This window comes from Oryzias latipes, chromosome 1, assembly GCF_002234675.1.
Source record: "Oryzias latipes chromosome 1, ASM223467v1".
In the NCBI taxonomy this organism is placed as follows: domain Eukaryota; kingdom Metazoa; phylum Chordata; class Actinopteri; order Beloniformes; family Adrianichthyidae; genus Oryzias; species Oryzias latipes.
In genome coordinates, this window is record NC_019859.2 from 21029387 (window position 1) to 21043430 (window position 14044).

Genomic DNA, 14044 nt, shown 5'->3' on the forward strand with positions numbered 1-14044 from the left:
TAAATGTTTCTACAATCATGGGTTTGAGTCAATCGGATTTTTGTTTTTATGTCTATTTTACTTTTTACAAAAGAAAAAAAAAACATGTTTTAGTAGGTTTAACCTACAGGTGCATTGTCCCATTTGTTTGTTTTTTCCCCCCAAAAAACATTCAAACTTTAATTCAATCATAATTTCATGTTATAAATTCACAATAAAGGACTCGTCCAAGAGTTTTTTTTTGTGTGTGTGTATATGTGCTTGTGTGCCTAAAAGCGTGTGTAATTCTTTGTTGGGCTCTTAAGAGCTGACATATTGCAGCTATTGATCTTTAGTCCTAAAATCAACACAGAAGCCGGGATACTGACGACAGGCCGGGTACAGGGGCATCAGGGTGTCCTGATAGCGCACACACGGGTGGTGATGCTGAACACGCACACATGTACAATGATACAGTGGTCTGCAAACATCAGTAAAACTCAGTGGCTGTGCAGGATTTAATCAGTGAGACTTAAAAACAGTTTGATTTTGTGATAAATGCACTTTAAAAGCACAGATGTCTGCTTTGCTCCCTTTAAGCTACATACTTCACTTTTTCTTTATTTTGCTCTATCTTTTTAACAGCAGCATAATTTCACCTTTATACTTTGCATCAAAATAAAAAGAATCAAATTTTAAATCCTATAAGTATTTTATCTGGGGGGGATATTAAAGCAGACATTAAACAGATTTGGTGATGAGGTGTGAAATTAACTGAAATCTTTTTTTATTAACTTTATCTCACCTAAATATATTGAGAGCATTTTTCATCTATAAGTGTGTGCCTTACAATTGTTTAATTCCATTCATTTTAAATATATTTTCTGTGATTTTCAATGAATCTCTCAAATCAATCAATAAAAAAATAAAATAAAATAAAATTTGGACTCTTGCAGTTTATGGTTAAAAGGGTAAGGACGGCCATTTTTGTTTGTTGACTATACTACAGTTGTTTTGGGGAAAATCTAAACTAACATACATTTACCAGGTAAATAATCAAATTAGTTTTAGTTTGAAATAAGTAAAACTTTAAATAAAATACTAGAAAAGATGGTAAAAAGTCATTACAATGCATCGTTTAGAGAACATTGTGGTTTCATCTCAAAGCAAAAATTTCTTTAAACCTGAAATCAAGAAATTGAATAAAGTTTGTCAACGACGTTGTCATCTTTCTCAACTTGAGCAAAAGGGCTTCAAACAGGAACCATTCAGAACAAACTTGTATATTTTGGTTTGAACTTTTAGGCCCCTGATTGCATTTTAGAGCTGCTGTGTGGTTCTTTTTACTGCCTAAAGTCTCCAGCCTTCAGGGCCAAAACATGTAACTCCCAAACTCTGGATCCCACTGCTCCTCTTATTCGGTGTTGCCATCATGTCATCCAAACATTCTCCCAGTTCATTTAGTTTAATTACTTTTATTTCTGCCGTATCATAAGTCTATACTTATGATCATTTTTGTGCTTATAATAACCCACTTTGTAAATATATGTAGTTTATGTGTAAGTACTGCTATTAAAAAATGTACTAAATAATGCATTTAACTGATTATTAATGAAGTATTCATTTTCCAAAAGTTCAAAACGGTCTATGAAGCCCTCAGTAATTTTATAGGAATCATTTTAATTGATAAGGATTGCGACATTTGACACAGACGCCATATTTGTTAACCCTCCGTAGTCTGTGATGGTCATTGGTGAGTTCACCAATCAAATCGGTTGTTTAAAATCATGTAGGAATGACACCGCCCACCCATTATTTTCAATCATAACAAAAGTTATGGAACATAAATGTGACTCCCGGAACCTTCTCATTCAAATGAATAGGAAGGTGCGTCCAAACCTTTGGCCTGTACTGTATATTTCTGCTGTTTGCCGAGTTTAGTTTTATTTTTGTTTTGATTGCTTGAAATTAACAATTTCCAATCCAATCCAAAAGAAGCTGCAGTTGTACTAGAAAGACGGATGTCAATTACAAAACACAGTTTTAAAGAGATAGAACAAAGTAAAAGGGTTAAGTTTCCCAAACAGCAGCACTTGCTAATGAGTCTAGCAAGGCTTTGTCTTTATAGCAACTTCCATACACAAAAATATTTCAAAGAGCTTTACAGATATGTAAATAACCTTGGCAGCATTACATCAATGAAATGAAAGAATACAATATGGAAAATAACATGGTTACAAAAAATTGGAAACAAAAACAGAAAGATAGAGCGTAGACGGTGCAGGACCTCTGTGCTTCAACTATGCACTGTCTCCACAACATTTTTTTCTTGAGCTTAAAAACATTTCAATGTGTTTGTTTTTCCCCTGGTTTCAGATTGTGCTTGTATCCTTTAGTGTCTCCTGATGGTTCAGCGTCCCTCTTCAAAAGTCAAAAAAGCATGTCATTTGATTTCACGCTCTTTTATGCTTTAACTGGCTGGATAACAAGGACAGAAAACAAACAATGATGTGTTCATGTCTGTGTGTGGAACAGCTCTTCAGCATCTCTTAGCAGAGGATCCATTAACCTGCAACCTTCTCTTCTGTTGCCCAGCGATTAAGTAAACAAACTGTGTTTGACCAAATCCACATTCAAATATTTGTCCTGGAAGCTTCCTGCAAGACACACACGTCTGCAGCCATGTGCTGAGGTATATATACTGCGGCAATCCTGCTGGGCCAGCATCACGTGTGCACACACACAAAAAAGTAGATCCATCAGTGACCCAAACCAGAGATCTTCTCTTGGAATCATCTGAATCAGGCTACAAATTAAGAAGGTAGACCGCTACTTCGCAAAATTTTAATTTCATTCTGATCTGATCTTTCTCCCTCTCACTTTTTCTTTTTTGGTTTTTCTTCCCCCCAAAGTTGCAGCCGACATGGCCACAGTGGTCATGGAGAACTTCCTCGTCCAGGACCCAACTCCAAACTACTTCCCCATGTTTTTTCAGCACGCCGTATGCAGCGAGGATGAAGAGGAGACACTGGAGGAAATATCAGAGGTGAACGATGAAGGGGACAGAGAGGATGAGGTGGAAGATGAAGACTGTGAAACTCAAGAGGATGACGAAGAATATCATGGTGGGTTTCTCTTGAACCCCTCTGATGCTGTTCTGGACATGACCAAGCAGCTTCTCAGGTTTGCTGATGTCATCAGCCATGATGTCCGGCGGTATTTTGGTCGCCGGTCTAATGATCAACAAGTTTGTGACATCTACAGTGACTCTGTCTCCATCACTACCAGCGGATGTCTGCGTTACTATGACGACCTGCTGAAAATTGCAAGAGCAGAAAGTCCAAACATGCAAGACAGTGTTCCTGCAGGCGGTGCTGAGGAACCAGTCACCTTTGCCAGCGGCAGCAGTGGCTTGGGGCCCCTGGCTGAACTGTTTGACCACAGGGGTCTAAGTCAGAGCCGAGGCCAACCCATGATCAAGCGCCACCTCCCGCTGAGCTTCTGGACCGAGCCGGTCCCGCACGGCTCTCTGGCTGACTTCAGGAACGGTTCTGACCTTAGCCCCACAAACTGCGGCGCGCACACTCAAGACGGCACGCACGTCCGCAAACACATGAACTACAGCCTTCTTATGCACAGCAACACGCAGGCGCTCAGCAACATTCAGCCGGACTTCAGCGACCTGCTGGCAAACTGGGATCCGAACCTGGAGTTCACACATGCTCTAACAGAGGAGACAAACATGCAGCTCTGAGCAAACCGCTCACATGTGGAGTCCACAGCTGTGACAAAGTCAATAAAAAATAATAACTGCCTGGTGTTTATTTCTTTTTTTCTTTTTATTCCTCTTCAATCAAATTAAGATGTACCACAATTTGTGCACTAATGTGTCTTGATGCAGTTTGTACTAACTCTTCATCACTCTCTGTGTTGCAGTCTATAAATAGCTGTTTCATCCATAAGTTTTCATGTTTGACAGTTTTTAACTCTCTTTTGGTAATTTCCTGGTGGGGCAGGAAATAAAGTTTATACTGCTTATAATTTTACTTTTTAATTTGGAGAACTGTCACTGAAGTCATTACCTGACTGTTGTTCAGCTTCTTGTTGTGATGGATCTGTGTTTATCAACATCATGTGACCTTCTAGTCTTTCTTCAGAGAAGCAGAAGTGAAGTAAAAGTCACAAAGCTGTCAAGTGAGGCAACACAACAGAACCCCCCCCCCCCCCCGCTCCCATCAGTAAAGTCCCAGACACCTCTGCCAGTGCTTTGATTTATGTGACCAAGGTTAAAATCTTTGTTCAATAATTAAGAACACACACTCAGCAGGTAATGTGTCCCTCTTTCATATCAAATTTTCACACGGCTTTCCCATTTTTTAAAATATAGAAACTTCATTAAACATGAAGTGTTAGTTTTTTTTTACACTAGAACAAATGTGTGTTCTGAAACAAACAACAAATTATGAATTTCAATAAAGGGTTGATAAAACATTAGCTGTGTACACTTTTGTCAAAAATCAGAAGGAAAAGTGGTCAATTTCATTTTTGGTTGAGTAATTAGAAAGATGAACACTTTTTAAATCTTCTATAAATGTGTTTACTTAATTAACAAGTTAATTGAATTATTTTACATTATTATTCATCAGAGTTTTTTTGTTTTTTGGGGATAGATTTTTGCCATTTGCCATCATTAAAATGCTTTTAGCTTGTATTTTTACTGCAGGACAGCAACCCTCTTCCGACTTAAACTGGTTTATTCTGTAATAACAGCTGTAACTTTCCATCAGGTCTATTTACTACCTTGAAAGCTACGTGTGTCTTCACCAAAGGATTTGCATCACAAAGTGTAATAAATATTTAACTGCTGTTAGAGTAGAGGTTGCAGAAGGTTAGATGGAGGAAGCTATGGCAACCCTTTAAGGCACATTTGTCAAATTTAAGGCCCTCGGCCCAAATGTGGCCCGCCATGTCATCTTATGTGGCCCGCCAGAGCATAAAAGTTTTTAATATCTAGGGGGAATCTGACTTGAAATATCGGATTAGGCAACTATACATTAGACTTAAACACTGTCCATAATAATAACAATAAAACATTTTATTTGTTAGGCGCCTTTCAAGGTCGCCGTACATAAAAGTGAAAATAAAAATAAAATAAAAGCAATCGAATGCACAATAAAATATACATATAAATAGGCCAGAAATAAGAAGTTATCGGAGGGAATAGGCGAGTTGGAAAAGATGAGTTTTCAGTTTTTTGGCAAATTGTGAGAGAGACCCGATGTTTCTGAGGTCCGGAGGTAGAGAGTTCCAGAGCCGGGGGGCAGAGCAGCTGAATTCTCTGCCCCCCATAGTGACAAGGCGAGCAGTGGGGACATCCAGATGAAGGGAGGAGGAGGATCTGAGGGTACGGGTGGGAATGGCCACATGAACAAGATCTGATAGATATGATGGAGCAAGGTTGTGGATGGATTTAAAAGTCAGAATAAGTATTTTGTATGTAATCCGGTGTGTGATTGGTAGCCAGTGGAGCTGCTGCAGAACAGGTGTGATGTGTTGGGAGGAAGGTGTTTGAGAGATAATTCTGGCAGCTGAGTTCTGAACGTACTGTAGTTTACGTAGAGTTTTTTGTGGTAAACCAAAAAGAATATATATATAACCTAACCTGACAGAATTAAATCTAAAAGGATTAATGCTAAAGTAACAAGCAAACATGTGTTTTCTATGCAACTGTAATTTTCACTTTAAAAAGTTATAATAAATAAATAAATGAGTTATTTAACATTAATGAGTAGTTACGTTTATTTTTCACTTCATTTCATTTAGTTTCATGTATAAGTTATATCTGGCCCTTCGAGGACAGTCATATGCTGATGTGGCCCTCAGTAAAAATGAGGGCCTCTGGAGAGGTTATAAGCAATGACTGGAGACCAGAATAAAAAAAACAGGATGTTCAGTGAAGACTACATAGTTTTTGAAATCAGCAGATCAGTTAAAAAAAACAAACAAAAAAAAAAACACTATTTTAGATTTGAAGGAGTCAACAAAATTGAGCTAACTGAGAAAATATGATTTCTGCTGCAACTTTTCATCAGAATTGTTGATGATAAAATGTTTAATAGAGAAATTCTAGAACTGCATAAAATGAAGGAGTGTAATAGTTCATTTAAATACTCCAAACTTGAAGTTAGAAAAAGCAAAAACTAGTTTCTATACATCATTTGGACTCAGGATGTTCCGCATTTTACAAATATTACTGACACCAAATGAGATATTTTTCAAACTTTTGTTTCTGTGTATGCGATAAACATCAAATTACTAACATCCAGTGTATATATATATAGAGAGAGAGAGAGAATAGAGAGTTTTTAATAGATGTTTGAAGTTAGCACAAATCTTGTGATTTATTTGATAAATATAGCTGGTTATCATCAACATATTAAGAAAGAAATATGCTGTGCTGTCTAATGGTTCCTTATGGAAGTATGTACATACTAATCAGGCCTGGACGTCCCAATGATTCTGATAAGTCTAACACACATTTCGCATAAAACATTTCAGCACAAAAAGAGTTGTTTTTTTTTTTTTTAAATCAGTTTTTTTCAAGCAACTGACCTGAAAAGTTGTAAATGTGTTATATAAAAACCACAAAGTCAAAAAAGAGGGGAAAAGCTGCAAACGGGACATGAGATGTTAACTTAAAGGTCTAATCTGCTTCTGAAATGTTTAACCACATGGCACTTTTTGATTGGCTTGTACTGCCTGGAAAAGTTACCCACAAGTATAACGTCTGATTGGATGAGAGAGAAGGCCAGTAACATTTCGACACACACACACACACACACCATCAGAGATAAATAAACCTACAGTCTTTCAGTATCATGCAAGCTGAAGCTGTCCCACACCTGACAGGAGGAGGTCACACAACAACACGAGGATGAGGAAGCTTCTGTGGGTGAGTCTGCTGGCTCTGCTGCTGCAGGCCTCTTGCATCCAAGCCAACCATTCAGATGACAGCACAGAGGAGCACAGAGATGCTCAAGACGACACAACAAAGGAAACCCCAAAGGAGACCTCAGCAGAGACAGACGAAACTGAACAACCACCAAAGAGGGAGAAAACAACAGAGATAGAAGAAGAGCAAGGCATCATGGTTCTGCACATCAACAACTTTGACAGGGCTCTCAGCGAGACCAGGCATTTAATGGTTGAATTCTGTAAGTTCTATTGATATTGTGTGACTATTTAGAGATCCATTTTAAAATATTTAAAGTTATTTGTGCTTAAACCTCACAGCTTTTTATCACTGATGTGGGAGACAGCATGTTTTATTTTAGTTTTTTGGGTAAATGCAGTGGACTTCAAGGTTGAATGAAATATCTATTACTAAATAAATTAATAAAATAATGATGATGAATTGTGGGATAATAATAAATGTTAAAATATTATGCAGCTTCTCTAAATAAAAAAAAATACATGAAGTGTAATCCACTTACAGTGTTTGGCAAAAAAAAGGTTGGGGGAGCAAATTGTCCAGATGCTGCAGTGTTGAAATTCTCCCACAGAGAATGGCAGAGGGGAGACCCGTCAGGGAAAAGAGTAGATGTGATAAAAGCTTGCTCCAACGGCTGCTTCCACTATCAGCCGCTCATTTTCCTGTTATCTTAGCAGGAGCTGCTGAGAGCCAGAGGCCTGCGGCCTGTAGCTGGGCACAGTTCTGCAGGAATATATTAACTGTGTGTGTGTGTGTGTGTGTGTGCGTGCGTGCGTGCAGATGCTCCTTGGTGTGGCTACTGTAGAAGATTTGAGCCAATTTATGCTGAGGCTGCTGGGATGCTGAAGGAGGAAGGCTCAGAAATGCGTTTGGCCAAAGTGGATGCCATAGAGGAGAAAGAACTGGCTGAAGAGTTTAATGTTGACAGCTTCCCCACCGTGAAGCTGTTCATGAACGGAGACCGAAAGGAGCCTATAGAATACACTGGTAAGCATAAATAGACACAAAAATGATTTAATATTATTGTTAAAAATTTTAAATGTAAAAGTTTGTGTTAACTAATGCAAAAGCTGTAACAAAGACAACAGGTACTTGGACTTGACTTGTCTGCCTTCGTTATCCAGGTAAGAGGACACCTTCAGGAATTGTTCAGTGGTTGAAGCGTCGCTCTGGACCTGGAGCTGCAGACCTGAACTCCGCAGACTCTGCGGCTGAGTTCATCAACACCCACAACGTATCAGTTGTTGGATTCTTTGATGTAAGTTCTCTCAATTTCATTACTTAGATTTTTTTTAAAGTGGTTGGACAGCTCAGTTGGTCAGGTATAGGACTGGCACATGGGAAATCAGGGTTCAATTCCCATGGGGTGCAATGAGCTTCATCCAGTGTGGGTCCTTCCTTCACGCTGTTCTGGTCCCCAGCCTGGATAAAATACAGGGTTGTGTCAAGAAGGGCATCCGGTGTAAACATTTCTGCCCAACCACCTGTGTGACTCAGTGAAAGCTTGTTTGCTGTGGCGACCCCTGAATGGATATGCTAACAGATAAACAACATTTAGTCATCGGACAACCCAATTTAGATACATCATCAACCTTTACATCAAACTTTGCCAGTTTCTCTTTTTGTCTCACTGTCTTTCCCTTTTTATGTTCATGTGATGCAAACAAAAAGACGTCCAATCACAAGCTTGCTTCTAACAAGTAGAGTCAAATACAATTGGCTAAAGGTGTGTTGTATGCACCAAACCCATAACCCTTTTCCCCACAACACTTTAATAACTTACATTAAAGATATCAATATTAAATGACTTAAAATGACACATTTTCTCTAACCTTGAAGCACCAAACAGTCTAAAAAACTCAAAATGACCAGGTTTTCATGTTTGAAGCTGTCATGTCAAAGATATTTTGTCATCGTTGCTTAAAATAAAAAGTGCTAATTTAAAAAAAAAAATTTCTTCTCTGTTAAAGGAATTTTTGTTTTTATGTGTTGATTCACGGACCATTTATCGAGATGCGTATGGAATCATGTGAGAGAAAGATTTACAGCTATACTGTTGTAGTTCATATGCAGCTCTTTGTTCCTGTAAAGGCATATTTATTTACTCTGATTGAACCACCAAAACAAATCTGTTCAGTTTTTTGTCATTCATCATAGCTTTGCTGTTACGCTCTGAATCCTAAGTCTACTGTTTATCCACAGGACATTGTTCCATGTAAAATGCTAAGACACAACTTTGCAAACTCAAACCACACTGACGTGTTTTTGTCGAGAATTATCAAATTAGCATAAACCTTTATTTTAGACTGCCATTATAAACTTAAACACTTAACATACTCTGACATATAGTCCTACTTTTCTTTTGTTTTTCTAAGCATAACATTGACTGATTTTGACTGAGACATCCTGGGAAACTGACAGCTGTCCTCAATGTTTCCACAAATATATAATCTGACACTGTGGAGACCTGCTCCACAGGTTCTCTTGGTTTCAAAACTCTTTTCATGTTAGATATTGCCTCTATATATCATTTTCTAAGCTTTTCTTTTGTCAAATAAACTCAGTTTTATTGTAACTTCTGGGAAATAAATTAATGTATATAGTAATCATTTTTCAAGATCTGGATTTTTTTTTTGCCTTTCTTCAAGACAGGTAAATCCAGTGAATGTGTCCCATCAGTACATATTCAAATGTCTGTTATTCTTGTCTCCCTTTCTGCAGAACCTGGAAAGTGAAGCTGCTGCTGTGTTCAAGGAAGTTGCTTTTGATTTGACTGATGTCGAGTTTGCAGTTACAGCATCTCCAGAGGTTTTTAAGGAGTATGAGGTTACAGCCAACAAAGTGGTGCTGTTCAAGAAGGTACGACTGAAACCCAGTTCAGGTCTACTGTCCACAGAGAGGCAGTGCAATGCTGGCCCAAATGAGTGAGCTTTACTGCCATCCATTGGTCAGAATTAGAAAGTTCTTGCCTAAATCCAAATGTTTCCATGAGAATATTTATAATTAGGCGTCAACAATTCATTTAACAATGATTCGCTTCATATCATAATTTTTGGTTGCTGACATAATTCATATTGGTTCATTTTAAACGATCCGATTCAATGACCTAAAAGTGATCCAGAATATCTTCAGCCTCTGTATGGTCACATGTCTTTCCACACATTGGTCTGGAATGATGGACTGATCATTTTTTGCTGCCATCACATGTGTTTTGTCCGCTGTGATGGACCTTGTTTTCACGTTATAGTAAAATAAACCCACCATGCTTCAATCCAAATGGTATTTTCCAATACCAATGTAATCCTCTTATGTCATTTTAAAACCATTTTTTAATGGTATCGGTCGATTCGAATAACATCTTGCCTCAGACAGATTGATCAGGATATAAATCGATGTATCAATTAAGTCAATTCACCGTTACACCCCTAATTATAAGAGTAGTAGTATAAAAGTAATGAGAGTTACCTTAAATTATCTTATTATTTGAGTTTTATGTCGAATAGATAACTTTTTGTGATTCTACTATAACTTCAAGAGTTTTTTCTAGTTTGATGACGGCAGAGCAGACTTTGAGCTGTCTGAGGAGGACAAGCTTGACAAACACAACCTGACAAATTTCATCAAGGAAAACAGCCTGGAACTGATCGTCCCGTTCAACCAAGAGGTAAACAAACATGATTATTAAAAAACAAAATGAAAATGAGATCCTCGTTTGCATTTGAAATAATCCATGTGTGTTTTCGTTAGACATCAGACAAGATCTTCACCTCTCGTGTGCGACTGCACTGCCTTTTGTTCATCAACTCCACTGTGGAGAGTCAGATGAGCCTGCTGGAGGAGTCCAAGACTGTCGCCAGAGAGTTTAAAGGAAAGGTAGGAGTGTGTGCATGCATTACGGTGCAAACTTTACCGTTTTTTTGAGAATGCTTTATCCATTCCAAGAGAATTCATTAAAGTACCACCGCTTTTTCTCGTGTAACGCAGGTGCTGTACATCCTGATCGACATGACAACTGCCGTGTCACATGTGCTGAATTACTTTGGCGTGTTAGAGAAGGATTCCCCCACTGTACGCATGATCAACATGGACACGCAAAAAAAGTTCAAAATTGCCTCAGAGATGACCATTGACTCTCTGAGACAGCTTTCCCAGGAGGTTGTTGATGACACTGCAGAGGTAACACTTTAGTTCAGCTGACGTGAAGTCAACCAGGAGCATTAAACTCAGTAAGCTCTTTTCCCTTTTTGATTGCTTCAGCCATACCTTCGGTCTGAGGAAATCCCTGAGGACTGGGACAAAGGGCCAGTTAAAGTTCTGGTGGCCAAGAACTTTGAGACTGTTGCCATGGACCCGACCAAAAATGTCTTTGTAGAATTTTGTAAGTTATTCTAACTTTTAATGTATTTAGTTTCCCCATAAAGAGTCTGAGTTCGCAGTTTAAATATGTGCTTGTCAAAGTCTATTAGTTAATCTGAAATTACTCTAAAATCACACAAATGTTCTGATTAGAGTTCACATATACCATCCATGAGGAATAGAATAGACCCCAGCCAGGTAGAGACTGACATGGGTTGAAGTCTCACTCCGATCATTAGAATTTACCTTTGAGTTGTTGGCAGGACTAACCCCCTTCTCTTCCCCATTGCTAAGAGTTCTCTGTTTACGTTCTCTCCCGCTAGCCTGCAGACCCCCAAACCCCCAACCAATCATTAGTGGTGCAACAAAAATGTATGTATTGGATACATTGGAGCTATCTAGCCGAACATTTTTAAACCAGGTGCCAGCTCAGACGAGGAAAACAAAGACAGTACATGGATCTATTTGTCTGAAAGTGGCTGATCAGAATGGAGCAGAGCAGGAAGCTTGTCACAAATATGCTCTTTTTTTAAAATGCCTTTTTTGTCTACTCCTGATTCACAATGATTTGAATAAAAATACTTAAGATGATTTTTATCCTAATTTTCCTAGTATATGCCCTCCATCATCAGAAAAATGCAACAAGAACATGTTAAAAACACCAAAAACACTATTTTCATTGGAGTGAAAGTATAGAAAATATGTCTTGTTTTACACTAATATTTAAGAAGCAAACATCTAAAAATAATTCTAAATCATAAAGGGTAAAAATTGTAATATACGTTTTATTAAGAGCAGAAAATCATAAGACATTTTAAATTTATTGTTACAAAATTGAATTAAAGCAAAAAAAAGAAAAAGAGCACTCTTGTAAAACATGCCTTTGTAAAAAAAAGTCTGAATGGCAAAACCTTGGGCCCGTTAAACTTTTAATCTGACCCACCTAACTGGAATAAATTATACTTCAGTGTTTTGTTTTCCCTGTAATTCTGGGGTCTACCCATAGATGAAGCACTACAAATGCACTGACCTAGTCATTGCATTTGTAGAGTCAGAAAGTTTTTCTGCATTTATGTGGTGCTAGAAGATTACTGTACTTTCTTTTCGGATGTTCGTGTGTCGAGCAGTCATTTTTCATAACATTTTATCACCACATGAGCACCGCATTTCTTCATGACTTTTTAATTTTTGGAAGAAAAAAAAATCATTCTATTTTTGGGTTGCTTTGTGGTCCCCAATATAATTTTAATCCTAAAATTGATCCCCCCTCATCCCCCCAACCAGATATTGGTTTGTTGCTTTAAGGCCACACTGTGCAACAAGGGTAGTAAACACACCACATAATCATCAATTCCATTGTGTTTGAATTTGACAATACAACAAATATCAAGTAACAAACAAACAGCAGATAAACTATGGAACATCTCTTGGAACATCATGAAAAAAAAAACATGGAACATAAAAACTAGAAAATATATCCAAAAACTTGTATTTCTTATTTTCTCAAGCATTCATCATCAGTGTGGAACTTGAGGAAGCAGGATTGTGATTAGGTGTAAAACAGAGGTTTAAACTGCATTTTTGCTCAAAAAAAGGAAAAACATGTTAGAGAGAAATAATTGCTTTAAGACCAGTAGGCACGCACACACACAATTACTGTTCCAACTGATCCCTCACCCTAACCATGAGCTCATAGCCCCTCAAACCAAACTCAAAATCCCATATTATTTCTGTCTTATGAGGTGGATTACCATGACACTCCACACATCTGCTCCTGTTCTGGTCCTTCTGTCAAACGTTAGAACCCTTTGTGGCCTACGAGTCAAAAAGTTTGCCCACCCTTGGTTTAACTGACTTTGCCATCTGAAGCGCAGGAGACAAAGAGATGAGTCTTTAGTGCAATGCAGTCATTGACCACTAGGCGTCACTAACTGACTCTTAATTATCCACTTTCCCTTTTTAGCCACTTGCCGTTCTAGGTTCTGCTTAGATTCTCTGCAGCATCTAAAAACTATCACTGACAAGTTATAACATTCAGGTTGACAGAGTTGGCAGTTTTTTGTCACTAGGATAGCCTCTTCCACCCCTCACAGTGTCTGTGTGTGTGTAGATGCTCCATGGTGTGGACATTGCAAGGAGCTGGCTCCAATCTGGGAGCAGCTGGGTGAAATATATGCTGATCATGATGACATCATCATTGCAAAGATGGATGCCACGGCCAATGAAGTGGAGAGTGTGGCCATCGATGGATTTCCAACGTTAAAATATTTCCCAGCTGGTGACAAGGAGGTGCTCATCCAGACAGAAAGAACAAATTATGTATGCATACATATACATATGTTTGTGTGTGTGTTATTTTCTCTCAGGTGATTAGCTACACTGGAAACAGGGATCTAGAAACATTATCCAAGTTTCTCGACAACGGTGGAGTGCTGCCACAGGAGGAAAGTGATGAGGACGACGACGATGAAGACGAAGCTGACAAAGACAAAGCTCAGACAGATGAAAGGGAAGATGCTGATAATCAGAGCAAGGTTTGTTCTGCCGCTTCACTATTTTCTCCTTCGTTGGAACTAGATTCACTTTTCTTTCTTTACCTCAGGGGACAGACGATTCTTCAGAGAAACCAACAAACAACACATCCAAAGATGAGCTTTGATAACAGTTCAAACTAAGATCAATTATTCTTTCATTTTTCCTAATAAAAGCTGTGCAAGTTTGACGTAATTTGTGATCATT

At 38.3% G+C, this 14044-nt stretch overlaps 1 protein-coding gene across 1 annotated transcript; it reads left to right on the top strand.

Annotated features, from left to right (window-relative positions):
* The first annotated feature begins 6823 nt into the window (after positions 1 to 6823).
* Positions 6824 to 14032, top strand: LOC101164281 (protein disulfide-isomerase). Its single transcript, XM_004065963.4, has 11 exons — positions 6824 to 7172; positions 7730 to 7936; positions 8074 to 8207; positions 9671 to 9808; positions 10497 to 10613; positions 10697 to 10822; positions 10934 to 11125; positions 11207 to 11327; positions 13416 to 13594; positions 13672 to 13839; positions 13908 to 14032. The coding sequence occupies exons 1-11, from the start codon at positions 6893 to 6895 to the stop codon at positions 13962 to 13964; spliced, it is 1719 nt and encodes a 572-aa protein (XP_004066011.2). The 5' UTR covers positions 6824 to 6892; the 3' UTR covers positions 13965 to 14032.
* Positions 14033 to 14044: the final 12 nt, after the last annotated feature.

Coding starts and splice junctions, on each gene's coding strand:
- LOC101164281 (XM_004065963.4), top strand. CDS start 6,893: ATGAGGAAGCTTCTGTGGGTGAGTCTGCTGGCTCTGCTGCTGCAGGCC. Junction 9,809..10,496: donor AAGTGGTGCTGTTCAAGAAG/GTACGACTGAAA, acceptor AGTTTTTTCTAG/TTTGATGACGGCAGAGCAGA. Junction 13,840..13,907: donor ATGCTGATAATCAGAGCAAG/GTTTGTTCTGCC, acceptor TCTTTACCTCAG/GGGACAGACGATTCTTCAGA.